Raw genomic sequence first — 26,305 nt, 5'->3', positions numbered from 1 at the left:
AATGCAACAGCTGCGTGCAAAAATCCTGCCATGAGAACTCTGCTGACAGCTGTGCACAGACAAGAGAGAGTACAGCTTTCTCTATAAAAACTAGGGAGTGGGGGCAATATCACTAGTGAGATGGCACCTCTGAGAGTCCTGTTTCCTCTGCTTGTCCTATTAACCTCAGCTTCCTGCTGTGTAAGAGGCTGAGGTTGCCAGTAGCAGATAAATAAGGTAATCTTCTTCTCATGTGGTGTTACAAAACAGGGTCACAGTTATGAACACAAGGACCATTGCCACTGATACAACCTTGCAAAGGAGTTTTGTATTGATTTTTATGCATGAAACAGTACCTCTGCAACCCAGTAGTGCAATCATGCTATGGAATACACCTGATTCACAGGAAAGAATCAGCTACACAATGAAGAGGTTACTCTTAGATTTTATATTCTCTCCTTTGTGCTCCAAATTGTGGTCCATTTCCTTTGTCCCCTAAATTCAGTGGGGGCCATTGTATAACCCTGCTTCCCATTTCTTGGAAATACTAAAGGGATTTCCCTCAACCTAGTGCCTTTGAGAGGCATTGGACTTCAGCTCCCATAATTCCCCATGGCTAGGCTGTCTTGGAACTGTGGGATTTGCAGTCCAACATACTGGGAGGGAATCAAGTTCAGGAAGTGTGTGCTAGAGCAAGCGTGTGAGAGCATGCAAGAGTGGGGAGTGCCTTACCTTTTGTTCTTTGCACTGGAGCTATGGCTTTTCACACATCTGGGAACTGATGGATGCGGGACCAACTCCTACCAAGTACTCACTGGAGAATTAATCCTCATTCTCTCTGGGAAAGGAACCGTGCTGGGGTGGGGAACCCATGGCTCTGCAGATGCTGCTGGCTTGCAGCTGCTACCATCCCTGACCATTGGCACTGCTTGGGGAGGCTGATGGAAGCTGACCATCCCTTCAGTTTTTTCTTAGCTGCTTTACAAATCTGACAGTTCCATTATTAGTTCAGTCTTTTCTTGGCTCATCTAGTGGCAGCAGTAGAGTGACTGTGAATTAAATGTTCCAAAGGAGCATTTCCAGCTGAGTACATTTCTCCATGCTGCACAAACTAGACAATAAAAGAATGGGGCAAAGGTTCATAAAAAAAATCCAAGTTGGAGTATTTTATTGGAGTATAAAGTTGGAGTATTTATTTGTTGCTTACGGTTTCCTCTAAGTGCTTGTTACAGAGGTTAGACTTCCAATGGGGGTGGGGGGTGGGATGCAGAATTCAGAGGAAAACTTCAGCATGGAGTAAGGAGGTCCACCATACCACAAAGGAGAACTGCAGGTGGGCTGGCATTCTTGTAGGGCAAAGGCATACATAGTTCCTGAGCAAAGTCATGGCATCTTTTACTGCTCCTCCTGTATTTATTTATTTATTTATTTATTTATATCCTGCCTTTTTCCTACAAAGGGCTCAAGGCAGCTTACATCATTCTCCTCCTCCATCTTATCCCCACAACAACAACCCTGTGAGGTAGGTTGGGCTGAGAGTCTGTGACTGGCCCAAAGTCACCCAGTGGGCTCCATGACTGAGCGGGGACTAGAACCCAGGTCGTCTGAGTCCCAGTCCCATGCTCTTAACCACTACACCACACTGGCTGTCCTACCAATTGGTAGTATCTACTACCAATTCTCCCTACTACAGGGAGGTGGGGCAGGAGGGAGTCAAGCTTTTCACCATCTGTAATGGTCCCCCTTAGCAACTATTTTCAGAAGCCTCTGGCACATTGTTTAGTTAAAGTCCCTGCTGTCTTTCCCTTCACACTTCCAGCAAACTGTGTCACATAGATAGTATCTAATGAGCTAATTAAAAATGATGAGATACAATGACTAGTGCTTCTAGAAATACCCCACAAAGGGGGATCCACACTACGGTTCTGCAGGGAGTCTTCTGCCTACACCAGCCTTTGTCAGCCTAATGCTCTCCCATTGCTCCTAGCCAGCATGGCCAGAATGAGAATTGCAGCCCAACACACCTGGGAGGCACCATCTGGGGAAAAGCTGTCCTACCAAGTTCATTTATCTGCCATCTCCTCTTTGTCCTCACCAGTCAACAGCTGGGACAGAAGCAGTTGCCGGACCTGTGCAAGGACTACACAGTATGTGACAGTTATCATCCACAAGAAAGCGGTGTCTCAGAGGACTTGCTCTATTGCCATTCTGTACTTTTGCATTAAAAGTTGCCCAGTGGCTGAGCTGTTAGACTTGCCTTTCCCATCTCCCTAGTTTTCCTTGCCAAGACACAGGATACTCATGACCTGCTTCCTCATTGGGAATTCCAGCCTAATGTCTGTGTCTATATAAGAAACAGAAAAAAGAACGAAAAGAGCTCCTCCTAGCATCCAGATTCCACAGGCGTTGGAGGAAGCGCTTTGTCCCTAGCCCAGAAAGAATGCTACTTTAATATGGGCCAAGCACAAAGCTGTCTTACAAAGCAAGGGAGCTTCAGCTGGCCACTTGTGCCTCATCCAGTTTTGGCACAGGCCTCCTGTGTCCCAGGCCTGAAGGGCTTATTGTAGATGGTCTCCCTGCCTGCGGCTGTCCCTTGCTGGATCAGGGCAATTCTACCCTTAGACAAACAAAATCTAATTGGAAATACCCCACGGTTTGGCTTCCATTAATGGAAGGTTGTTAGAATATGTCATCATTTGGTTAGGAAGATTGCTTTCCTCCACCCCTACTCCATTTCTCTTTCCCCTTGTCTGTCTCTTTTCAAAATGTTTCTTCCATTGGAAGACTTCTACTGAAGGCTGTCTTCCATTTGGAAAATTCCACCATCTTTCCTCAATCTTGTTCCATCCTTTTCCTTTCAAAAACAAAATTCTTTAAGGAGGAAAAGAAGGCATAGCTGCACAATTTCTTGAAAGCATTGGGAACCCTCAATCAAGAAGCCCACATGCCCCCAGGACCACCCTAGGCTGATCCCTATGTAAGTTTCCTCAAAAGTAGGTCCTTCCGAATTCCACCGGCCTTACTCCTAAAGGAAGGATGTGTGCATAAGACAGCAGCCTTCTCAGTCAGGCGACCGACAATTCCTTGCTGGAGCAAAAGACTGCAGAAGCCAACCAAGCTGTATCATCACCAACTGCTATTTATGAAGGCAGCACCACAAGTTTTCTGGGTTCATACGCCTCTGAAAAAAGTGGAGCAGCCCTCTACAAATGAGTAAGCACTTAGTAATGCCATGACATAATAACTCCACATCTTACTCTGACAGTCTGTATTTGTCACATCAAGCCAATGAAGATGCTGCTTTCACTTTGGATTAAGGTTGACTCACTAGAACTGCCTTCAGGGGAGCAGGTATTGCCCCGTCTTGGCCTACCGCTGCTGTGGGTTGTCTCATCAATCCTAGCTTTGCCTGTCGATTTCAGCTACATTTTCTATGCTGTCAAAATGTACCAAGTGATGCAGCAGCTACACAGACACAATAGCTCTGCTCAGCCGGCAAGAATCAGCTCTCTTTCTGCCTTAGTCAGGAAACAAAACCAGTAGGATGGCTTCCTTTTGAATTCTTTCTCTTTAACAGCCTTATCTCTAATCATTCCAGGATTATGCACAAAGACCATAGAAACTAAAACATGTTTCTTTGCAATAACCACCAGTGATCAACGACCACTCAACATATTGATAGGATACTGATAAATGCCTATTTTGGAAATTGCCATAAAGCAGAGGAACACCAGTAGTTGGCATTTCTATACCATGGCCTTACAACTGTCTTTAAACATTCATTTTCTCTCCAGAGGAAAACATAGGAATGACTGCTCCATAAAGAACAAGAGAATTATCAGATCCGCATCAAGCTACAATTCCCAGGATTCTTTTCAAGAAGACATAACAGTGATAGAACCAATATAGAACCAATATACATTTCCAGTGTTGATCTTGCCAGTGAGCAGAGGATAAGGCAAAAGGAGAATTTCCAGTATGTGGACTTGAGCCTTCATCTCCATCCTCCATTCAGAGGAGACCGGCACCTATCCAGAGCATTGCACTTTTGCTGCCAAACAAAGATTATGGAGAGAGGAGGTCATCTGGGAAACTTGTTTATGTTATGAAATTTCAAAAACCCTCTTTGAGAGGAGTGGCAGAATTAACTCTGAATAAATTATTTGCCCTATTCTGTGATTTGTTGAGGGCCTTCCTTGCCTTGCTCTTACTCAGACTTAGGTGAAAATGTAGAATTGACCCAGGACCTCTATGCACCTTCAAAAGTTTAAATAAGCACACAGAGATGCTTCCCATGCAGACCTTCCAAATCTCCATTGGCAAATACTATGGTTTCCGTCTTTAGATCATAAACCTCTGTATTTGGACCATTCCAGACAAAGGGGGTTTTTTACAGAAGGAATAGAGAGTAGTTAACTATTTACTGCATATGATTAAAAAACATTCCCACACCTAACATCTGAGTTCCTGGGAAAACCAAAACTTCTACACTGGGAAAGTGCAGTGTTTCTTCCTACAATGTTGCTGATAGAGTAATCCATGTTGTGTGGCTCATGGTTGCTCTGGTATTGTAGGTCATGATGAATTCCACAAGTTCCCCATGTGTGTTATTTAGCAGCTACCACTTCCTGTTACCTTTGCAAGTTAGGTGATCCACTCTTCAACATTGAAGCTCATGTTTTAAACAACTTGTTTTACAGCAAGCAAAGAAACAAACTAAGCAAGAACCTGGCAATCGCTATCTGCTACAAAGCTAAATCTGTTCCACTGGGGAGGAATAGCACCTTTGGCACTGACTTAAGGTTAACAGTACGTTAGTGCTTATAGCAAGCACTTGGGGGTATGGGATTGGCCGGAAAGCCCTTACACACAACACTACCGTCTACTGTCTGCAGATATTAAGTCTGGTGTCCTGGCACCTTCCCAACTTGGTACCTCCGAATGTGTTGGATGACAACTCACAACATATCACAGGTGGCCATGCTGGCTGGAGGATGCTGGGGGTTGTAGCCCAAGACATCTGGATGGCCCCACATTGGCTGTCCTAGATGTTTCCCTACAGGATTCTAGTGGTTCAGCTGATTCGGATCGCACCAGTTATGGCCTAGTCAGCCATGGGGAGTGTGGGTGATGACACTTAATCACACTGACTCTCATACTTAAGATGAAAGCAATTGTTCAACTGCAGGTTTCTCCCACAGAGTCTCAGTCAGTTACTTCAGTGCCTTGACCCTTCTCTTCTTGCCCTTAACTGAGAGCTCAATGGGAAGAGATATGGACCTGATGTGAACACACCCGTTCTGTCATCAGTTGGTTTCTTCTGGGATTTGTCCTGGAATTCGGAATCCCGTGGCAGTCTGATCCAGAGTGTTCCTTGGGCTGGAATTGATGTAGCTGGAACGGGTCTCTATTGTGCAACTGGTCCTCTGCAGGAACTGCAGAAAGTTCTCATGGGTGGAGCCTTCTGGGCTGGAGATGCACAGCTCCTGACTCAGGGGCTTGCTGAGGCAGTGGCGACCCAGCTTAGCCAGCTCTTCCCTTATTTGACGGTTCAGTAAGCCATAGAAAAAGGGGTTGATAGCAAATGAGGAATAGGCAAGCCAGGTCACAATGATCTCACCATAGTCAGGGATGGAAGAGACAGAAGTAACGGAGCAGTGTAGGTGGAAGGAGAAGAATGGGAGCCAACAGCAGAGGAACTGGCCTACAATCAGGACCAGTGTCAGGGCAGCTTTATTCCCACCAAACAAACGTTCTGGAGTCATCCTGGGAGGTGCATTCCTGGTTGTGATGATAGTGACTTGGCTGTGAATGGAGTCTGACCTTTGCCTGGGAGTGGCCGTCCAGGATGGGGCAGGAACATGCTGCAAGGATGCAATCCGGGCCACTTTGTAGATGCTGCCATAGACACCGAAGATGATCAAGGTGGGCAGGATGAAGCAGAGAATGCTGAAGATGATCACAAAGATCTTCTTGTGGGCCCCAGGGCTCCAGGAGACAGTGCACTTGCTGGCACTGCTAGCGCCATTGTCTTGGGGCCAGCCAACCAGCGCCAGCGCGGCCACAAGGATGGACTTAATCCAGATGAAAAGCACAACAGTGGCTGCCAGCCGAGTCGTCATCTTGACTTCATATCTCATGGGGTGGACGATGTAGTAGTACCGCTCGATGCTGATAACAGAGATGGTGAGGATGGAGGCACTGATGAAGCAAACGTTCAGGAAGATCAGGGTCTGGCATTCTGCAATGCTGTATAATACTCTGTTAAAGCAGGTTGAGCTGGAGATGATCCCCAGTGGCATGATGAAAATGGCTGACAACAGATCAACTAGACAGAGATGGCAGACAAAGATGAACTTTCTCAGAAGGGGTGTCTTGAGGATGACAACCATGACAGCTGTGTTGGCCACCAAGGCAATGACGCTCAGCATGACCATGAAGAAAATGCCGATGGCCTCCTGAAACTGGGACACCCCTGATGCGTCCAGCCCCTGGGTAGAATTAATCCTGGTTTTGTTGACCATCGTCCCCTGAGGTCTGCTTTACAGCAGCCTGTGCCTGAACAGCAAGAACTGCCAGTGAGTGTTTGGAATGTCTGTCACTGCCACCATCTTCTTTTCTGGTAGTTTTTGATTCCTGTGGGAAAAAAACAAAATTTAGTAACATAGTGGTGAATGGAAAAGAATAGTCATCCCCATTGGCCATGTTTCATGCAAATTATGGGAGTTGCTGTCCAACGCATCCACAGAGCACCAGGTTGCAGGAAAAGGGTAGAATGTGCGAGAACACAGTGGGAGGCAAGGTGACTTGATGGGAGGCAAGGTGACTTGACTTAACCATAGCAAAAGAAATTCAAGGTTACCACCATTCTGGAAACTGCCTCTTTGTTGAACACATAGGTGCTATAGGAAAGGATGATGAGGCACATGGTCCTATGACACACAGGAAACTCAAAATTGCCAGGGTGGAGAAATAGCTATGCTTTCCAAAAGACTATCCAGACATGGCTTGGTTAAAACCCAAGGTCATTGGGAAGCTTGTGGATGTCAATAAAAATACTTAGCTGCTTCTACCACAGGTATTATGGGCACTGGCATGATCACTGCTACAGCTCCTACCTGTGACTTTCTCCATCCTATTCAAGAATAATTCGTTACTCCTTTCAGAGTCTTGTTATGCAGTCCTAGGCCAAGGAGGAGAACCTGTTGGAGTCGGCAGCATTTACCCATGTGAGCCGTGGAGGCACTGGTTCCTTCTGGGGGACCAGAAATTCCACTCCAAGGAATCTACCAAAACCTTGAGAAGGGAGCAGGAATCTCCCTGCAGGCAACTAAAAGCTAGCGGAGGGGAAGGAGGAATCTGTGTTCAGGGGAGTGTATACTCCACTGTAAATATGTTAAGGGCTGCTGCATTAAGACGAGATTGAACATTCTGCTCTTTTAAATTAATGCAGGAAGATATACATGGAATGTGACACTGGGTACAGAATCAGCTCCCTGAGAACTTTAGAATTCCTTATCTTAAAAGCAAGTTTTTAGGCTATGTGACTATAAAAAGAAGCTTGTCAATATGTGAATAATGCCTAGTGAATCCCAGAAGCAAGTAATAAGATTTTCTTGAGTCTGGGGGATGATTTTCAGTGCATTGCCCAGTTCCTTCCTCTCCCCAGGAATGGCAAAAAGCAGATTAAATTATGCTAAGCCAGAAACTTGTACCAAATGTCCTTGGCTTCATCCAGTCCAGACAGGAGACTTCTAGTCCTAACAATCTTCCACTGTAAGCTACATGCAGTATTGAAACTGATTTCCAACACTACTCAGAAAATTGCATTTTTCCTCTATGCTCAACACACTAAGTTCTGCCCACACCAATAACAGTGATATCCAGTGTAACTATAACTGATTCTAAATGTCCTGGCATCATTGAACCAGCAACATTTATAAATCTAAGCAATATGCTCCTTCTTCAATCAACAGCAACAGCAGTAACAATGTACAGCTCTTTGCAAAGTCAAAATATTCTTTCATGCACCATTAGGAATATCTGGGTAGATTCTACTGGGGCACAGCCCCAAAAATAATGGCATCTATATCTCTAAGAAGAAAAACAATTTTCTAAAATTTATGTAATAAATTTTTGTAATTTGTTTAAAATGAAAGATTTGAAATATTTTGAAAATGACAATAAATGAATAAAACAGAAAATAGATAAATTTAAAAATGCTTAAAGGGGCAAATAAAATTTAGGATCCAGCACTCCAGCCCCTCTGCCTGGTGGCCTGGAAAGCAGCACATAGCCATTATGACTACTAGCTGCTTACATCAGATTTTGCTATTGCCATTTCTATCCATTACAATTTCCTTTCATTTTCAGTGTAAAGTGATTCATCTTTTCTCAGGTTCCCTTTCACTCTGTTAAAAGGTAAAAGGTAAAGGTTTCCCCTTGACATTAAGTCCAGTCATGCCTGACTCTAGGGGGTGGTGCTCATCTCCATTACCTAGCCGAGGGAGCCAGCGTTTGTCCACAGACAGTCTCCGTGGTCATGTGGCCGGCATGACTAAACACCGAGGTGCACAGAACGCTGTTACCTGCCCACCGAAGTGGTACCTTTTTATCTACTTGCATTTGCATGCTTTCGAACTGCAAGGTTGGCAGGAGCTGGGACGGAGCAATGGGAACTCACCCCGTTGTACAGATTCGAACCAGCGACCTTTTGATCAACCAGCCCAGCAGCACAGTGGTTTAAACCACTGTGCTACCTGCAGTCCCCCTGCTGAGGTCTTAATTGCAACTCCTCACCACCTATGCTGGTGTGCATATGGAAATCAATCCTTAACTTTTCGGGCTGACCAGTTTCTCATATGGGGGGTAGAAACCACTCAGGTGAGCCCCCAGTTGAGCAGATAGCATTTGGTGATGTCCTGATGAGGCCTGGCAACCTGGAAAACATCCATCCATTGAGTGCAGGTGAGCCTTATACCTGGGAGAGTCCATGAAGAATCCCTATATTTTCTTCCATATTATGGTCCTGCCTTATGCTGAGATTCTGACATCAAGAAGGGGTTTATCACTGATTTGCACAGAGGCTGCCTCTTTAAACCCTGAAGAAATAAAAGCAAAGCCAACAGCCTGCACCGTGAATCCACCACTTATGCAAGGACAGAAAGTGATCTAGGGAGGCATTTAACTGAGTCACCCTAGGCTGACTTCTCCACACATTTGGGAGGAGGGTATTCCTGATAGACCTTATCAGGGTCATCACTGGGGCAGGCAGTGGTGGCTTTCGGAACAGTATCTTGATAGGTGGAACAGTTTCTCGTTGGTTGCGGTATGTTTTATCTCCTTAAGCTCAGAGCATGTGTGCTGTTTGAAGTAGGCCTCAGAGAACGTATTTCAACCTGGATTCCTTTTCAGTCAGCATGGACAGAGCTGGGCTTGGATGAAGCTCTCTATTCTGCACATCCCAGAGCTTTCCCGAAGTGATGCTCCACCACTCACCATGCTGCAGAGCGAGAAGCCTTGGAATCGAGTTTCAGCCAGCATCATCATCGGAGACAAGCATACAGTCCACCCAGCTGTAAACTGGAAGTAACAGTGCTTACCTGCAGGGGAGCTATGAGGATGAGCTGAGAACTGGACAAGTCACAGAAATCATATGCTTCTCCCTCCCCACCAAAATTCCTCATGCTAGTAGTTTCTGGGAATACAGTTTCAACCGCATCTTTATGTTCCCTTGTCGGTTTCCAGTTGGAAGAGCTAGCAACCTACTACCTGGGTGCACATATTGCTTTAAACCAGGGTATTGTTGAAGCACAGTGCATTACCAGTGTGGTGCACTGGTTAAGAGCACATGACTGGGACTCAGGCGATCTGAGTTCTAGTCCCTGCTCAGCCATGGGGCCAACTGGGTGGCTTTGGGCCAGTTAAAGAATGTCAACCTGTCCTACCTCACAGGGTTGTTGTTCTGAGGATAAGATTGAGAGCAGCAGCAGGAGGAGAAGGAAGTAAGCTGCCTTAAGTTGTTTCTTTGTTTCTGTTAGGGTATGGAATGGGCTTCCACAGGAGGTAGCTGAAGCCCCAGCGGTGATGGTGTTTAAGGATAGGCTGCACATGCACATGATAGGCATGTCATGAGCGGAGCCGGCTAGAGCTGGGGTCAGACTAGATGGCCGAGGAGTCCCCTTGTGACTCACTCTGTTTCTATGTTTCACAGCTGCCATCACTCCCTACCATTGGCTATTCTGACTAGGGATAATGGTAGCTGCAGTGCAACAGCATTTGAGGGGGGGGGGCAGGAGGCATGCTCCTCATCCCTCCTTTGAGCCCTGAATCATGGCTTAACAACAGCAACTTGGAACATGAACAATCGGCATGTTAGGATGTGCAGCCTGTCCACTCCTGTCTTGCATCTCTCTTTGCTTCTTCAGAAGGACGCTGCTCCTGCCAGGCAAAGCCTTTGAAGCTCAGTTTGCTCCCTGCTATGTGAGCCATCTTTTCACCATGTGTGTGTGTGTCCAAGTCCACCTTTTCCAGGTACACCATCTGTCATTCACTTTCTGTGTCTTGCAAAGGGGCTCTGTGCTTGAAAGAAGGCTGCTCTGGCCACTTCCAGAAAACCTCCAGAGCCATGTCCCTGGAGAAGCATGCATGTGGTGGATTCCATGCCTCTCTAGCCACATCTGCAAGATGGAGTCATGAGGTCTGGTGCAGATTACTTGGCTTCCTTCCAAGCTAGCATGATGCCCCCCAAGGAGGACCCAGTGCTGGAGCAGGAAGGAAATATATTGTTCACCTGACCCACATTACCAGAGCGGCAAAGGATCCAACTGTGTGGATGCTGCTTGCTCCCCACTGCTCTGGTAACACATAAATCAGCCTTTTGCCTGCTTTAGCAAAAAGCAGCAGCAAGATGTGAAGATGCCGGAAAAGAAAGTGGAAACAATGTGTGAGTGGGGCTGAAAGAAGCAGAAAAGTGGGAATCCCCCTCCACCCCATTTTCCAATGGTGGTGGGTGCTTCTGGGAGTGACTTTTTTGAGATTCTCTTCTCCCCTTTTCTTTCTCTTTTATCATTTCTTGCCATTTCTGATCAAACCTTGTACTACTGTAGATCTGTATAGCTGTACAGTAGTACAAGGTTTGATCTACTGTAGATCTGTATAGATCTACACTAGATCTACATGTAGATCATGGTGCCAAATGGATTTCCCTCCCCCTTTTTAAATTTAGAAATCAGTCTTCTCAGTGCTATGTGGCCCACTGTTTATTTTGGTGTGCCAAGCTGATATGTTTCCAATTATTTATGTGACATTCCTTGCAGCCCCATTTTGAAGGCCAGGGCAGAACTTTGGGCCAGAAATGCTATCAGGACATCCTATGTGGCAAGGAAGTAGGATACAGGGTGGCTCAAAGTTGACTGGGGAATATGGTTCCCCTCAGATCTCAGCACCTTCTTCAGTTGTTGCCTGAAGCTTTCTACTGAATAAGGAATGAATGGCCAAAGTGCTTTTCCCTAACAAGGCTCATAATAGCTTGTGGGGTAGGAGGGGAGGGCTTTAGATTGGACAGTTCATATGGGGGAACTGTTCCCTTCCCCCTTCCCTTTGAACTGATACATCTAACTGTTAGAAGAGTTCATCTGGGTCTCCCACGTCTTGCAGTTTAGCTCTAAGAGGCAGCAGACAACTTCAGCCTCAATTTCAGCCTTTTGCCTGAAGAATACAGTGCCAATTTTACATTGATCCTCTCTCTCTCTCTCTCTCTCTCTCTCTCTCTCTCTCTCTCTCTCTCTCTCTCTCTCTCTCTCTCTCTCTCTCTCTCACACACACACACACACACACACACACACACACACACACACACGGGGGTGGGGGAGATGTGCATGAATTTTGCTATCTTTGACCACTACACAGGAGCATGCACGCTTCTGTAGGGTTGATGCAGTCTATCCCTTGCCACACATGCAACCCATTGGTCTCTCTTTTCTGGTACTCATACAAGTGCACTTCACACACACACACACACACACACACCCCTTCACATGAATGCACAGCCACATTACACATGCACAGGAGAGCAAACACCTCTTTTCCTCTTTCCTGTGCAGAAATGGTGCATGGTCTGATCCAGCAGGATAATTCTTCCTGAAAGCATGAAGACGCATTCTCAACAACAGATGTATCCTTAGATTGAGTTGCCCGGGTAACTCCACACTTATTAGAGAGGACTCTGGTTAGATTGGGCTCCATCCCAGCCACAAGACTTTGTCAGCAGCTCCTCTGCAAGGTTAACCAGCAGCTTACGCTCCTCTGTCTGCAGCCACATCACTGTCGGGCCCCATCTCTGGGAAACAGCCTCGAAGAAATGGACACTGAATTCCACAACATTTGTAATGGCTGCACATTGGCAATGGAGGCTGGTGGCACAGCAAAAGAAACTGCACTGCCCCCAGTTCAGGACCACAGACAGCTCCCTTACAGTTCCAACTGAAAGCCCAGCACAGATACATCCGCCAGCCTTCGCTGCAAGCTGAGAATGGGCCTGCCATGTCCCATCCCAGGGTAGACAAAGTCCATATTGCCGTAAACTCTGCACGCAGATAACCATGATGCACAGGACGAGACGACACTTGTGCAGTTTCGGCTCGCTCTGCTGCTGGCCGCTCTCACGTCTTCCTCCTTCCTGGTCTCTTTCTCTTATCCGTAACGGCCTTGCCTCTCATTGGGCTGCTGACCCCACTGTCCCACCTCAGCTCAGATCATGGGTGGACCCTCACCCGGCATCCTGGTGCACTGGGTCTGTGCTGCCACCGCTGGTCCCTCCTGGCCTAGATATGCCCAGAGGCAAAACCTCCTTTCACGTGCTACCCATAGAAGGAGCACGGTTGTGCCTGCTGTACTCCTTGCCCAACCTTCAGGTAATGTTCTGCACACGCATGCCTAGGCATGTAGGGTTTTCTCATAACAACTGGGGGAAAGCCTTACATTTCCAGGATCAGGAGAGAAACCTGCGCACAGATGGGTTCTTTGCAGCGCTTTAGTTGGACATACAAAAGCTAGGAGTGGGAGCACCATGTTCAAGCCAACATCGTGTGTGTGTGTGGGGGGGCTGGCGGGCAAGCCCCTTTAAGCCAGCTTTTACATTAAACACTGGCTCACTTTCCTACTTAACACTACAAACCATGGGAAAGATAACTGTTTTCTTTTCTACATCATAGATAGGTTTGAATGCTACCAGGAATGTCGACAACTCTGGGTTCAAGTCTTGCTTGGCCATATCCTCCTGCACAAACCTGTGAATCGCTTACTCCGGAGCCAGAGGCTTAGACATGTTGCAAAAATAATATCCCTTTGCCCACTTGAGATGGTGTTGTTAGCATTTGAGAGAGATGCCAGTTAAAGGCAGGATAATGAAACCCTCTTCAGAATCTGCCACCTGTCACACCACTTCATTGTAAGGCAGGCCCTGATTTCCACAGTGTATCTCATGGGATGCTTCCTTTGCAATACATTTCCTGAGAACCCTGTTCTCACTCTCTCCCACATCCTTTTTGTAAAAATTCAAGCAATAAGACTCTCTGGAATACAGAAGGAGTGTTTCCATCCTGTTAGCTTCACAGAAAGCCTCCATCCACTGAGTGACTTTCAGATACAGGCACAACATTTTGACCTGACGACCAAAGGTCTGTTCTTCCAAATGGCTCATTCCAGTCACAGTTCTTGTGATGCTTTAGGCCACTGGCCCCTCATGTGGGGTTCCCCGGCATAGTTGGAGCACAGCTCTTCCCATCCAAGCCAGCATGGCTAGCAGTCAGGATGGATGGGAGGTGCAGTGGGGAACCCCTGGCTAAGCTTTCTTTGCACTTGCGGCCAGCTGTGTGAGGCCCACTTCTGCACGCTGCAATCCTCTCTTGGGAAGAATGTGTGAATGACACAACCACATTGATAACCCTCCCCAAGTTGTGCTTTTCACACATGCTTTTAAAACAAGGGATCACAGTGCATGGAAGTGGTCGGCTGCTGGCATCCTGTGTGAAAGGGCCTTACAACAGAGTGCAACATGGTCCTTGGTATACCTTCAGGTAGTTCTCTCATGAATGGCAACAATACAAGGGGAAATGATGACAAAGCAGAGCTTCCTTAGGTGTTTCCACCACATGCTGAAGAGGTAATCCATACACAGCTTGGAATTTCAAATTTAACCCAAAAAACAGCATGTCTTTCCAATGACTCAGCCAGATATATGGGAAACAACCTCTGGCTGAATGCATACATTGTGCTCCCTACCACCTGCCCCGCATGGACCATGGCTGAACTGCAGACGGATGACAATTACAGCAACTGAGTTTCAGCCTGCAAGCCTTCGGAACATCCTCTCGCATGGAGCAGTGAAAGAGAAAACAGGGAACAAGCAGACCCAGGACAGGAATCCACGAGGAACAAAAGTTCTGTGCCAATGGAATGGGGAAGAAGAATGCACTGCCTTCCAGAAAGAACGAGGAATAGGCAGAGCGCACACCCCAACACAGCCGGCAAAGCTTCAGGGGGTCTGAAGCAAGGCGAGAAAAACGGGGAAGGGGAAGACACTTTCGGAATTGTTTCCAATGTTTCTGAAAACACTTTGGACCCCGTCTTTTCCCACTGTTATCCAAGAAGGCCATGTTCAGAATATTACATTTCCATTAGAAACTTCCCTTTCATTGCTACTAGGCAGTTCACAGGCAAAGGGCCTTGTATCAGTGAATTCTTTACATCAGCCTTCCCCAACCTGGTGCCCTTCAGATGTGTTAGATGACCACTCCCATTGCCCCCCAGCCAGCACAGGCAATGCTGCTCCTGGCTAGGGGATGGGAGTTGTAGTCCAAAGCAATTTGAAGACATCAGGTTGGAGAAGGCTGTTTTATACAAAGTATTCCCTCTTTACCATATTAACTGCTGGAATGTATTTTTAGACAAGAGGGTGTATTTTTGTTTTTTTCCCCAGTTAAACAGATTGAGGGCAGTTTTCTTTGGTATCTCCCTATGTTGAAACACATTCTCTTCCACTACCATCTTCATTTTCAGCACTCTTCTTTGCACTTCAGTCTGAACTCTTGAATATAGATGAGCAAATTTTGACCCAGCAACCACATTAGTGCCTTACACCAAAAAGTGTTTCTATATTTCTTTGAACCCTGCAGCACCCAAGACCTCTTAGAATTCAAATGGGAAAGCAGGAAGGAAGCTTTCTTCCTGTGGCCCATTCAGTGGAAAGTATTAGTAGCCCACTTCATCTTCCTGAATGAAGCATCAGCCTCCCAATACGGTCTCAGACCTGCTTCCCCCCAGAAGCTCCCCCAAAAAGTCACTCACCCAGCTCAAGCGCACCTGGAGGTTCCTTGGTGGCCCACAGCAATGCTGACTTTGGTTTCCTCCCGCTCAGTGAGTTCTTCATAACTTCCCAGCCAGGGTGAGAGCCGCTTCCGATCCGCCCCACCTGAGTGTCAGCCTTAGCAGCTTCCCATGCTCCGCTGTGTCCTTTTTCCTAGACAGCGAGTTGGTGATGTTTTCCTGGTTTGTACCAACTCCATTTACAGGGAGCAAGGACAATTGTCCTGTTTACACTGAGTGGCTTTGTTTGTGAAATCAAAGTCCTTCCCCTCTGTAGGGAAGGACAGCCTAGGCAAGAGAGCAGTTGCACCCCGAAGGAGGCTCAGCATCAGGAGGATGCTGGGGTGCACAAAATCCCCAGGAAGGCATTGCCTGCTCCTTAGGTGACTGTTAGATTCTCCACACCTGGAATGGAGCCGGAAGGCTGCTGCTGGTGGTGCTGCAGTAGCGGCTGCTGCTGGTTCCCTTGCTGGGGATGGCACAGGCTGTCACATCTGGGCTCTGCCTGGCCTTTTAAAGCACTGTCTGTCATTCGCAGAGAGAATTCTGCTGGGTCCTAAGCACCTCCCATGGTGATGCATAGCAAGTGCTTGGGTGACCCTGGCTTACTCTTGCGGTAGGGCAGGAATTCTGGGGATGCCTGAGGGGATGCCATCCTCAGCCCCACCCAGCAAATAATTGGGCCTGGCTGTCCCAGTCAGATGAACAAGCTGTACCTAGAGAGGAGAAGGAAGCAGGATGCAAAGGAAGTCTTTTTTTTTTTTTTTTTGGTGGGGAAAGCAAAGCAAAAGCAGCCCCGCAAGGTCCATCCTTCCAAGTGCAGGGTTTCTACCCTAGCGATAGCAAAAGAGATCTGGCTATTTTTATACTGCAAAGAGCTCGTCACCTTGGAGGTTCTTCATGTATTTTAGCCCAGCCACAGAGCTGAGTGATGAGCAACATTTAATGTGCATACATTTCCATGAATTAAGATATTGGATGAGCAGCGGGTCCTTGTTTCATTTGATTTAGGTGGAAGCTTGACTCTTATGATTAGCTTATGGCAGCCTTCCCCAGCCTGGTTTTGGTTTGCAGATCCCCGCATTCCTGATCATCAGCCGTGTTGTCTAGGACTGATGGGAGACGAAGTCCAAAACAGCTGGAGAGAACCACACTGAGAAAGAGTGCAGTGAGTTTTCTTTGCCCAGAGACACCTTATACCTAAAACTGCCCAGACAAGATCCATATCTCATTTTTATAGTATTGTAATCATGTAATCAGGAAATGGAAACTGGCGTGAGCTCATACAAAAGCTCTCTCATTTATAAAATGTATGTTTTAATGGAAAACTGTCTTGTTTATTCTTCATGCATTCTAGGATTGATCTCAGCTTGAAAACAGATGTTAGGTATGTACATCTTTAGTCTGATGAATATACAGTGTGCAAGAGTAGTGTAATCCAAATTCTGCACCCATTCAATTCTATGAGAAAGCGAAGAGAGAAACTGACCCTAAATGTACAGTTTTGCAGATTAAGAATACGTTCTCCTTCTCCCCTTTGCTGTCCTTTTAGGCATTACAACCATGTTGTTTTATGGCCAAGCTCTCACCGAGGTAGTAAACCTGGATGACTTCAGAATGCAGGTTGAGAACTCACATGTCTGAATAGTCTAGTCGTAACACACACACACACACACACACACACACACACTTGCTCAGTCCTAACATCTCACAGAGAAGGGTTTTAACCCAGACTTCTGCACACACTCACGTTCTGTGCAGGGTTTTATTTTGTTTTAATAAAAGAGTATTCACTTATGTGACTTCCCACCTGCAGTCTGAAGTAGTTCAACCTGCATGTGGGTCTATCACCAACAGGCTTGCAGGTACGTAGAGGCTGAACACATTTCAGAACTGGAAATGGACACGGCCTGAGCAGGATCCCCAAAGGCAGACAGGTGGCACTTTACTCATGCAGCCCTTCTTACTCCTACTTATGGCTAGTGGATCAAACCTATTACAGGCTGTTGTCATAGCTGCATAATTTATACAGGTCACACTGATATTGTTGCTCTTTTGTGAACAGGGAGCAGTGGCTGTTCATGGATGGTACTCTTTCCCTTATTTCAGAATGATTACTGGTGACTAGAAACTCGATTTGCGCAAGTTAAAACAATGCAAAGAGTGGGCCCTGGATTCCAGAGGATGAGTGTTTACCATTCAGTCTTTGTGGAAATATGAAGCCAGTTTTGTGTGTTTAGAATTTATCAAAATTATGGATCACCTCTGTGCTATTTATAGCCCTGTGCAGTACAGTCAGGACTCAAATCTTTTCAAATAGGCAGAACATTCCTAAAATCAGAATTCATTCACAATACCAGAATTCAAGGAAAAGTAAAGAATGAAATAGGACTGAAAACAAGAGGACAGACCTGAGTCTGGTTTTTGCATGCAGGTTCATCACTTTGCTGCAAGATGCTGAGGTGAGCTCTTTGCATGCATGGGTCAGTATCAGTAAAATGGTCTTACATCACCTCAACCAGATGGATTTCAACAGAGTCAATTTACATATTCAACTGCCAGGGATCAGGGACAGAGAAATCAGTAATTGTATGTGCTCTTGTAATCCAAATCTTAAACTGTGAGTATCTTAAACGCCCTTAATGTCAGGGAGGCAGACCCAACCCATTATTGGCAGCTTGACCTCACTAGATAGCTAGGCTGTAGCGCCTAGCAGCTTGCCCTTGACAAACATTGCTCACATATGGGTACATCTGAAAAGATGTGAAAGAATCAGTTCCACTTGGTTTTGCTTCATCTGCTTGATTTTTACTCACCAGGTCAAGATTTAAATGCCTAGGCATTGTTCTAAGATTTATCATGGTATTGAGTCAGCAGTTGAAAAACGAGTGAAGCAAGTAGGTAGTAAACAGGCCAAGGCAAAATGGAGGTTGTGAAGGCGGAGAAAATGCACAAAAGGGAGGAGGGCTTTGGACCAATTCCCTTACAAAGGATGCCTACAGTGTGTGGGCTCCTTTAGTTTAGAAAACAGGTGGAGGGTAATAAAAGTGTCAAGTATTATGCATGGCAAGAAGAAAATAGATGGGGAGAAGCGTTTCTTCCTCTTGTATAATACTAGAGACTGGATGATCCAGTGAAGCTGAGTGCTGGGCTGGGCGATTCAGGAGAAACAAAAGCAACCCATAGTTAAGCTGTGGAATTGCCTGGAGATGTATTGACTCTTTCAAAGAAGGATCATTCACAGGGGAGAAGGCTGTCAGTGGCCGCCAGTCCAGTCGGGGTAATGCTCCCTCCAGGACAGGGAGCAGTCTGTGGATGCTAGTTGCGGGAGAGCAGCAGCGGGAGGGGACTGTTGCCCTTGTGCGCTGCTTGCGAGGAGCATCGTCTCTGACCCCAGTGCCGCCCTCCCTGGTACTGAAGCAGCAACTGGGGCTGCCGTCAGCGTCAGGCTTTCAGCATCAGCAGTCTTTTACTTGGGGGAAGGGCATGTGCAAGAGGGCTGGGTGCCCGCAGATTGTGCACCTCTGATATACAGGATTGTTCTAGCTCCTTCATCCTTCCTGTGAGGTCACCACATTGGCTCGTAGGCTAACCTACAAATTCCAGATCTGTTTTGGGAATGTCCCGTGTTGCTGGACCAAGGCCAAGGTCATCCACATCACTGTACTCCTGATCGGCAAGTATGGGTGTGAAAGCTGGGCTGGACAGGAAGAGAATGGATGTGTTCAAAACATGGTTCTGGAGGAGAGCTTAGCAAATACCCTGGACTAAAAGGAAGGCAAACCAGTGGGTCCCAGTTCCAATCAAGCAAGAACTTCCCCTGGAAGCAAAACAGGACAGCATTGATGCTGTCATACCTTGGGTGCCTCATGAGAAGACAGGACTCACTGGAGAAGATAATCGTGCTAGGGAACGTCCAAGGCAGAAGAAGACAAGGAAGACCAGCTATGAGATGGACCCATTGCATAAAGGAAGCCATGGCCTTAAGCTTACAAGAGTGGAGTGGGGCTGGCATGGGCTGGACACTTTGAGGGGCACTCGTTTGTAGGATCACCATATGTTGGAGATGACTTGATGGTACACGACGACAGCATTCATTGCATCAGTGCAATGAATGCTACTAGTCCTGATGGCTCTGCACCACCTCCAGTTACAGAGGCACTGTGCAGATATACCTCAGTTATGGAGAAAGCTCAACCGTTGTGGGTTTCCTCGAGGCAGCTGCTTGGCCACTGCGTGAACTGAATGCAGGATGAGATGGGCCCAGAGCAATTCTTGCATTCTTTTGAAAAGGGCCAGTCAGTTTGCCCTGGCCTGAGAGTGTGGGGCACATACTTTACTGTTCTGCAGGCCCAGCCTGAAATGCCAGTATTACTGTCCAGCTGTTGTGAAGAAACATCTTCCCAGAAATCCAGGTCAGGGGGAGGCAGAGGAATCATAGACCCCACCCTGGACATAAGCTCTTTCCGAGTTTCTCCAGGCAAAGGGCTTGTGATCCTAGCTGTAACCCCAGCCAGCTACGTGGCAGGGATTCCTCTCTCTCGCCAGCCAGGCGACAGCGTAACACCCTCACACCAGGTCTTCTGGAGGAATAACACTGACAGCAGGAGGGCAATCCACAAGCCAGCCTTTCCCAACTTGTCACCCTGCACATAGTGGGACTTCAGCTCCCACTAGCCCAAGCCAGCATGGCCAACAGTCAGGGATTCTGAAGTTGCCATCAAAACCACTTGGAGGGCACCCAGATGGAGAAGGCTAGCTTATGCATGGGCTCTCTCCTAATTTGATATGATTGGTTTGGCTAAGCACAACAACGGTCCTCATGGTTGGCTATGTAAATACTAGACTTTCTCTAAAGAAAAGCTGCTCCAACCATCTAGGGAAACGATTACTTTTCTCCCAGGTTGCACAGCCCAAAATACTTCAATTGCTACTGTTATTCCACAGGCATTTTTGTCTCTTGGCAGTCTGCAGTGGCTATTATCCGACCAAAACAAAGCATGTTAGTTACTGGATACAGAGCTTTCGAGCACAGGAGACAGTCGAGTGATCATCTATAGCTTTGCTTGGAATGTCTGTTGAAGCCGTTCCGACTGTAGGAGTAGGACTGAGAGTTGCCTTCCCTTGCTTTCAGAAATGCCATGTCCCCTTGGCGGCAGGAACTGCTGAAGTGCATAGTCAGCGAACAGACCACCAATACCCTTCGTTCCCCAAACGCACTTCTCCCACCAACATGGGACTTGTTTCATTTCATTGACTCTTGTCTGCAAGGAAAAAAAGTAAGGAAAATGCCCTTAGCACTGCTGCTTTCCCAAAAAGAGTATTTGCCTGGACTGTTCATTTTCTGCAGTTTCACATATGCAGACTTTACTATCTGATTGCTTTTAGATATCAGATATTTGTACTGTCATCAGCAAAAGTTGAAGTGAAAGAGTTAGAATGCCCCATTGACAGAGCTTATAATCCCTGGAAGAGGAGAGGAGAGGAGAGGAGAGGAGAGGAGAGGAGAGGAGAGGAGAGGAGAAGAGAAGAGAAGAGAAGAGAAGAGAAGAGAAGAGAAGGAGTCTATAAGGTCATTGAGTCCAACCCTCTGTTCTTCCACATGCAGACACCCATCCAACTGCAGGCCGCCTCCTTTTCAGCTTAGCAAAGGTGACTCAACAACCTAGCTTAATGGATAGCTGTGCAGGCACACAATCAACTGTTGGGTCAGGACCTACAACACAATCACCTTGGAGTTTTGACTTAAAATGAACTGAGCCAGTTTCACTACTAAAATTTCTTCTTTACCCCTAGGCTTAAAACAAGAAAAGAAAAGCACAGGCTAGGGGCATGAAGGGTATTGGTGGACACACAGAGACTAGAGAGCTGAGCAGACATAAATAAAACTGGGTCTCATGCTTTAAGCTGGAGTTAGAATCAAAGAACAGTAGAGATGGAAGGGGTCATGAAGGTCACTGAGTCCAACCCCCTGCTGTTACGAGTTAGGAGTCCCAGGTCTGGAAAAGTTGACAACTGTTGCACAGTTACAATCTCACTGTCAGAACAATTCTGCTGGCCTTCATTGACTGCCAATTCATACTTTGATTTCCAAAATTTAAGTGGCATGTAACCACCAGCTGAGGATTTCTATAACTGGATTTTCTTACAGGAAAGACAGCAGTGATGTTTGGGAAAGAACTGAACTTGGGCTTGATTGTTAGTTGTAAAGAAACCTGGCCATTTAAACAAATGTATCCTACTCACCACCATGTATGCTTGAATTTAAATCCAAGGAGTGTTTCAAGACAAGTAAAATTTAACTCCATTTGCACCTGTCCGAATAACAAAGCAGCAGGCCCTCGTGCTTGAGGGGCTGGGCTGGGACTCAGGAGTTCCCCACTCAGCCATGGACTTCACTGGGTGACTTTGGGCCAGTCACTGATTCAGCCTAACCTACCTCACAGGGTTGCTGTTGGGAGGATAAAATGGAGAGGAGAGAGTTCCTTGTAAGAGCAGAAAAGCAGTGTAATATCACTGGCGGAAAAGAAGTCATTCTCAGTGTGATGCTCCAGTGAAGGGTTAGGTTAAGTGTTGTATTCTTAATGGCCTGTGCTGCTTGCCTCCTCATTTCCTTTCCTTTCCTTCTCTCTCCATTCAGCTGCAAGTGCGTGTCCACACCCGTTCTCAGGGGACTTCGCACATCTGTTGAAGCGGCTGCCACAAAAGCTGGTCTATGATAGAGCAGCCTCTAGGTGTTGCAGCCAATTGTGTTCCTTTTAAACCAAACCACCCACCTACCCACCTTCCTGCCAACTTGTTACATCGCTCCTTGCAAAAATATGTTAAAAACAGCAAAATTGAAGCGTGCACAATGGAAATAATGCATTGCTATTGATTTTCAGCAGACATAGACAAGCGGATTCTCTCCAAATATTTTGGACTATGACTCCCATTGGCCCCAGCCAACCTTCCCAATAGTCAGGGATCCTAGGAACTGTAGTTCAACACACCTGAGGATCAGAGCCAGCTCAGCCTCATTGGCACAATGCAGTTTGGACTTCAGAATAGGAACTTGGTCCTGCCATTTATGATGTATGAACTTTATCCAGCATCTTTAGCCCAGCAACTTAACAGCCCAGCACCTCAAAAGCCTCGCCTGTTTGGGAGGAGAAGCTTCTAACTGTATTGGCCGAGGGCGGCCGCTGATGCCTGATGGGCCAACAGAGTGTTGCTGGTGTGTTTGCTTACTAGAAGGTCGCGCTGATGCCGGGCAAGTGAGGTTATGGTTCTGAGGGAACAAAACAATCCATGGCGATACACCACTTGCTGTTGTCAGACGCTATTGTTGTTGCCGAAGAACAGAGAGCATCATTGTTCTGTGTCATGGTACCGATGTGGGCACCCAATGAAGTATTGCTCTCATTTTAGCTCTGACTATGCCTGATCACAGGCATGCCTTCTATATGAAGGGAGACTAGATTTGGTGCGAATATGAGGAACCCACCTACTTCTTCCCTGTCCTTTTGGGTTCCTGCAACTGGGCGCTACGAAGGATTGCCAATGAATGACTTCCCCTCTGTGGTGCAGCTCCAGCTGTGACAGATCTTTCTTCCTTTTAAGTAGGCAGCTTCTTCAAGCCGCTCCGCCTGATGTTGTGCAACATCAACCAGAGCCATCCTCAGCCATGTAGGCCAGGGATGATGCACAGTGTAGACCAACACCTCTGCGGGGCATCAGGTTGCAGAGGACTGTTGCAAAAGATTAAACAAGCCTGGGTGAACCAAGTTCCACAGCAAAATCTGTTGTGCACCTGCAAGGTTGCAGCTTCAGTCGTCAGCAGCTCGTTTCTTCTCTTAAAAATGGCTTCAGGGAGCCAGTGCTGTGCTTGAAGAAGCTTCTGCCCAAGACTCTGGAGAGTGGCTCCCAGTGGGCCATGGTGAGAAGGGGCCACTTCCTTATGAGAAGGGGCCACTTCAGAAGTTTGTCAGCTGCTGCCCCCCCCCCCCACTGCTCGGATTACAGGCCACCGCCACTCAGCAATTCTCAACAGATCCACTCACACCAATTACAAGCAGTCCAATAATGTAATCTGGCGATTTGTCCCTCAGGCAGTTAGCACGCAGACGGTTAAAAAAAATAGACAGGGCTATAATTGTTATTTCCCTCAGTAAATATATGAAAGGCACAGTGATACTATGGTGATGGGAGCTATAAATATATAGATTAGATAAGAAGAGATTATCTGCCTCTAGCAAACTTGCAAAAATAAAATTCATTCAACCTTGAAAAAGAAAAACCAGGAAAAACCCTAGAGTGCATCCACTGAGTAGCTTGAGGTGAGAGCAAACCAGATCCTTGCCTGGCTTTTAGCCTGCATTTCCTGTTAGCTGAATGAAGGTCAGAAATGGAAATCAACTTCTCTAGACCCATCTAAGGCAGGGGTACAATGGCTGTTCAGACCCAAGGGCCACGTCCAGTATCTGCAGGAGTCTGGGGTCTACACATGTGCACAAACATCCAGGAGGGTGCAGGCTGCATACATACTCAAGCTAAGACAAGTGACACCAGGTTTCTATACGTGTTCTTGGCAAACCAAGGATCTCCTGGGTGAGACAACCGCTAGGCAGAAACATCTCATGATGACATTTGCACTAACAGGGTTTTCCTTTGAGAAAAATGTGTGCAGGAATATGAGCAGGATTCTGAAAGGGAAAAAAGTCCACATTCTAAAACCTAATTATACAAACTAATTGTAAATAATGCATTTCTTATTGGGGGAGATTAGATTGGCTCCTTCCTCATTCAATTTATTGTGGGCCATTTAAACTCTTCTTTTCCACGTGGTGTTTTCATGAGTTTAAACACAATTCACTCCTCCATTTTAAGAACTTTTTTCTCTTCCTGTTTTATGGGCAAAACGATCCAATGCAGCTGCCTCCAAATGTGGATGATGGACATCTTATTCAGGTCAGGAGCGTGGAGGCCAAGGTCTCCCTGGTACTTCTCCCGTGCTGCAAAACACTGAGACAGCATGTCTTGGCCGTCCAAGTGTTCTGCTCCTGCCTGTAAGGAAGAGCGGGCGAGGATGAGCCAGGCCGATCCAGCACGGCTCAGCAATGCCTCACTCCTCCCCTCCTGGCTCCCTTAACTCTGAGGTTACCCCCCACCAAACAGTCACAGAAGGCAAGGCGAGAACTGGGTGAGCCCGAGGGTCCCCCCTCCAAAGGGGTCTCCCCTGTTGGTGCTGGCATGCCAACTTTCCCCATGGCTGCCTAGACAGACTGCACCCTCACTATGTTATCAGGATATCACTGCATGTTTCAATGGGCTTTCCACCTTGGGAGCCCTTTAGGGAGCTGAAGGTAACTAATACTTAATTTTGTGATAGAATTATAGACATTTTCACCTGCTGCATGATTTTAACTGAAGACCGTTTAGCTGGGGAAATAAGAAATAAAAATCAGGCTTCGAGTAGGGGAGGCAATATAGCAGCAGTGATGGAGGAAATGTGAACCTTTGCCACAGACTGACCCTAACTGTTGATAGCTCCTCTTCCAAACCAGGAAGGTGTGTGTGGGGGGGTGGGGGGGAGGGGGAGGGGGAGGGGTCCAGTCTGATCCTGCCTAATCTTGGAAGCTAAGCAGGGTTGGGTCTGGTTGAAAGCTGGATGGGTGACTTAAATGTTGTGAACCGCCCAGAGAGCTTCCTCTATGAGCAGTATAGAAATGTAATGTAGTTGTAGTAGCAATAATAATCTCTTCCTAAATGTAAGGATTTTTTTGTTTTTGTTTTTTAAAGTGGTATGCCAGGTATGAGTACCCTTCAGCCCCTAAATGACCACCTGCTAGCCAAGTCCAAGTCTGCACACAACCTCTAGGTTACGTAACTAGACAAAAATAAACCACGGCATAATTCTTCAGGTCTCCCAGCAGAGACAGATGCTTGTACGATCCACCCACACCCAGATGGGAAAGAGACAGCGATGCTGGCTGCCCTCATTCAACAGTGGCAGTGAATGCCCTGGCATCAGAGGCTGCGCTGCACAGCCGCCTCCCTCTCTCCACCACCGAAGCACAGCCCTCACTCTCATGGTCCTCTTTAGGCACAGGCAACAGCACCTCCCAAAAGGTGTAGACAAGAGGGGGGAATTCAACAAAAATCCACCCCAGTCCTTCCTTCCTTCCTTCCTTCCTTCCTTCCTTCCTTCCTTCCTTCCTTCCTTCTGCCACAGAAGCTTCCCACAGGGAAACATACTATTTTATTTCAGGGCACATAAAAAGTATGCAAAGAATAGTGCATCATGGACATTTTAGGAGGCAGGCTGAGGACACCATGACCAATTCGAACAACACTCAAGCGCTGGGCATGGATTGAGCGTGGCTTGCCGCTGAAATGGGTTAATCATGTCTGAATCCAGTTGCATGAATGAGCTATGGCTTATTAACCATGAACAACCCATGGTTTGTAGTTTGCTTGGGAACTCTGGGTTGTTCACCATGATTTGTTACCCCAGACAGCACAACTCACATTTTAACAACAATGCAAAGTTTAACAACCCACACTCATCCCTTGAACATGGGTTGTTGCACTGTCTGAACCTAGCCTTCATGTAGATGTATGGTTTGAAGGCACATAAAGCATCTACCATATTGAAGGTAAGCAGGTCCGGGGCTGGTCTGAGCTTGGAGGGGAGACCACCTGGGAACCACATTGATAGCCTAGAATGGAAGAAAGGTAGGGTATTAATACAAGCCAGTGTGGTGTGAGAGCCAGTGTGGTGTAGTAGTTAAGAGCATGGGACTGGGACTCAGGCAACCTGGGTTCTAGTCCCCGCTCAGCCATGGAGCCAACTGGGTGACTTTGGGCCAGTCACACTCTCAGCCCAACCTACCTCACAGGGTTGTTGTGGGGATAAGATGGAGGAGGAGATGTAAGCTGCCTTGAGCCCTTTGTAGGAAAAGGGCAGGATATAAATAAA

At 46.9% G+C, this 26,305-nt stretch overlaps 1 protein-coding gene across 2 annotated transcripts; it reads right to left on the bottom strand.

Annotated features, from left to right (window-relative positions):
* Window positions 1-5,285: 5,285 nt before the first annotated feature.
* Window positions 5,286-26,016, bottom strand: GPR62 (G protein-coupled receptor 62). Of its 2 annotated transcripts, none has more exons than XM_044451324.1 (2): window positions 25,973-26,016; window positions 5,286-6,615 (listed from the first exon to the last, which is right to left on the bottom strand). In XM_044451324.1, the coding sequence occupies exon 2, from the start codon at window positions 6,501-6,503 to the stop codon at window positions 5,286-5,288; it is 1,218 nt and encodes a 405-aa protein (XP_044307259.1). In that variant the 5' UTR covers window positions 6,504-6,615; window positions 25,973-26,016. The 2 variants fall into 2 exon arrangements, with proteins under 2 accessions (XP_044307259.1, XP_044307258.1); XM_044451323.1 differs by lacking the exon at window positions 25,973-26,016 and adding an exon at window positions 15,328-15,512.
* Window positions 26,017-26,305: the final 289 nt, after the last annotated feature.

This window comes from Varanus komodoensis, unplaced genomic scaffold (genome assembly GCF_004798865.1).
Source record: "Varanus komodoensis strain SLA01 unplaced genomic scaffold, ASM479886v1 scaffold6_2, whole genome shotgun sequence".
Taxonomy (NCBI): Eukaryota; Metazoa; Chordata; class Lepidosauria; order Squamata; family Varanidae; genus Varanus; species Varanus komodoensis.
This window is presented reverse-complemented; position numbering and strand designations above follow the sequence as displayed.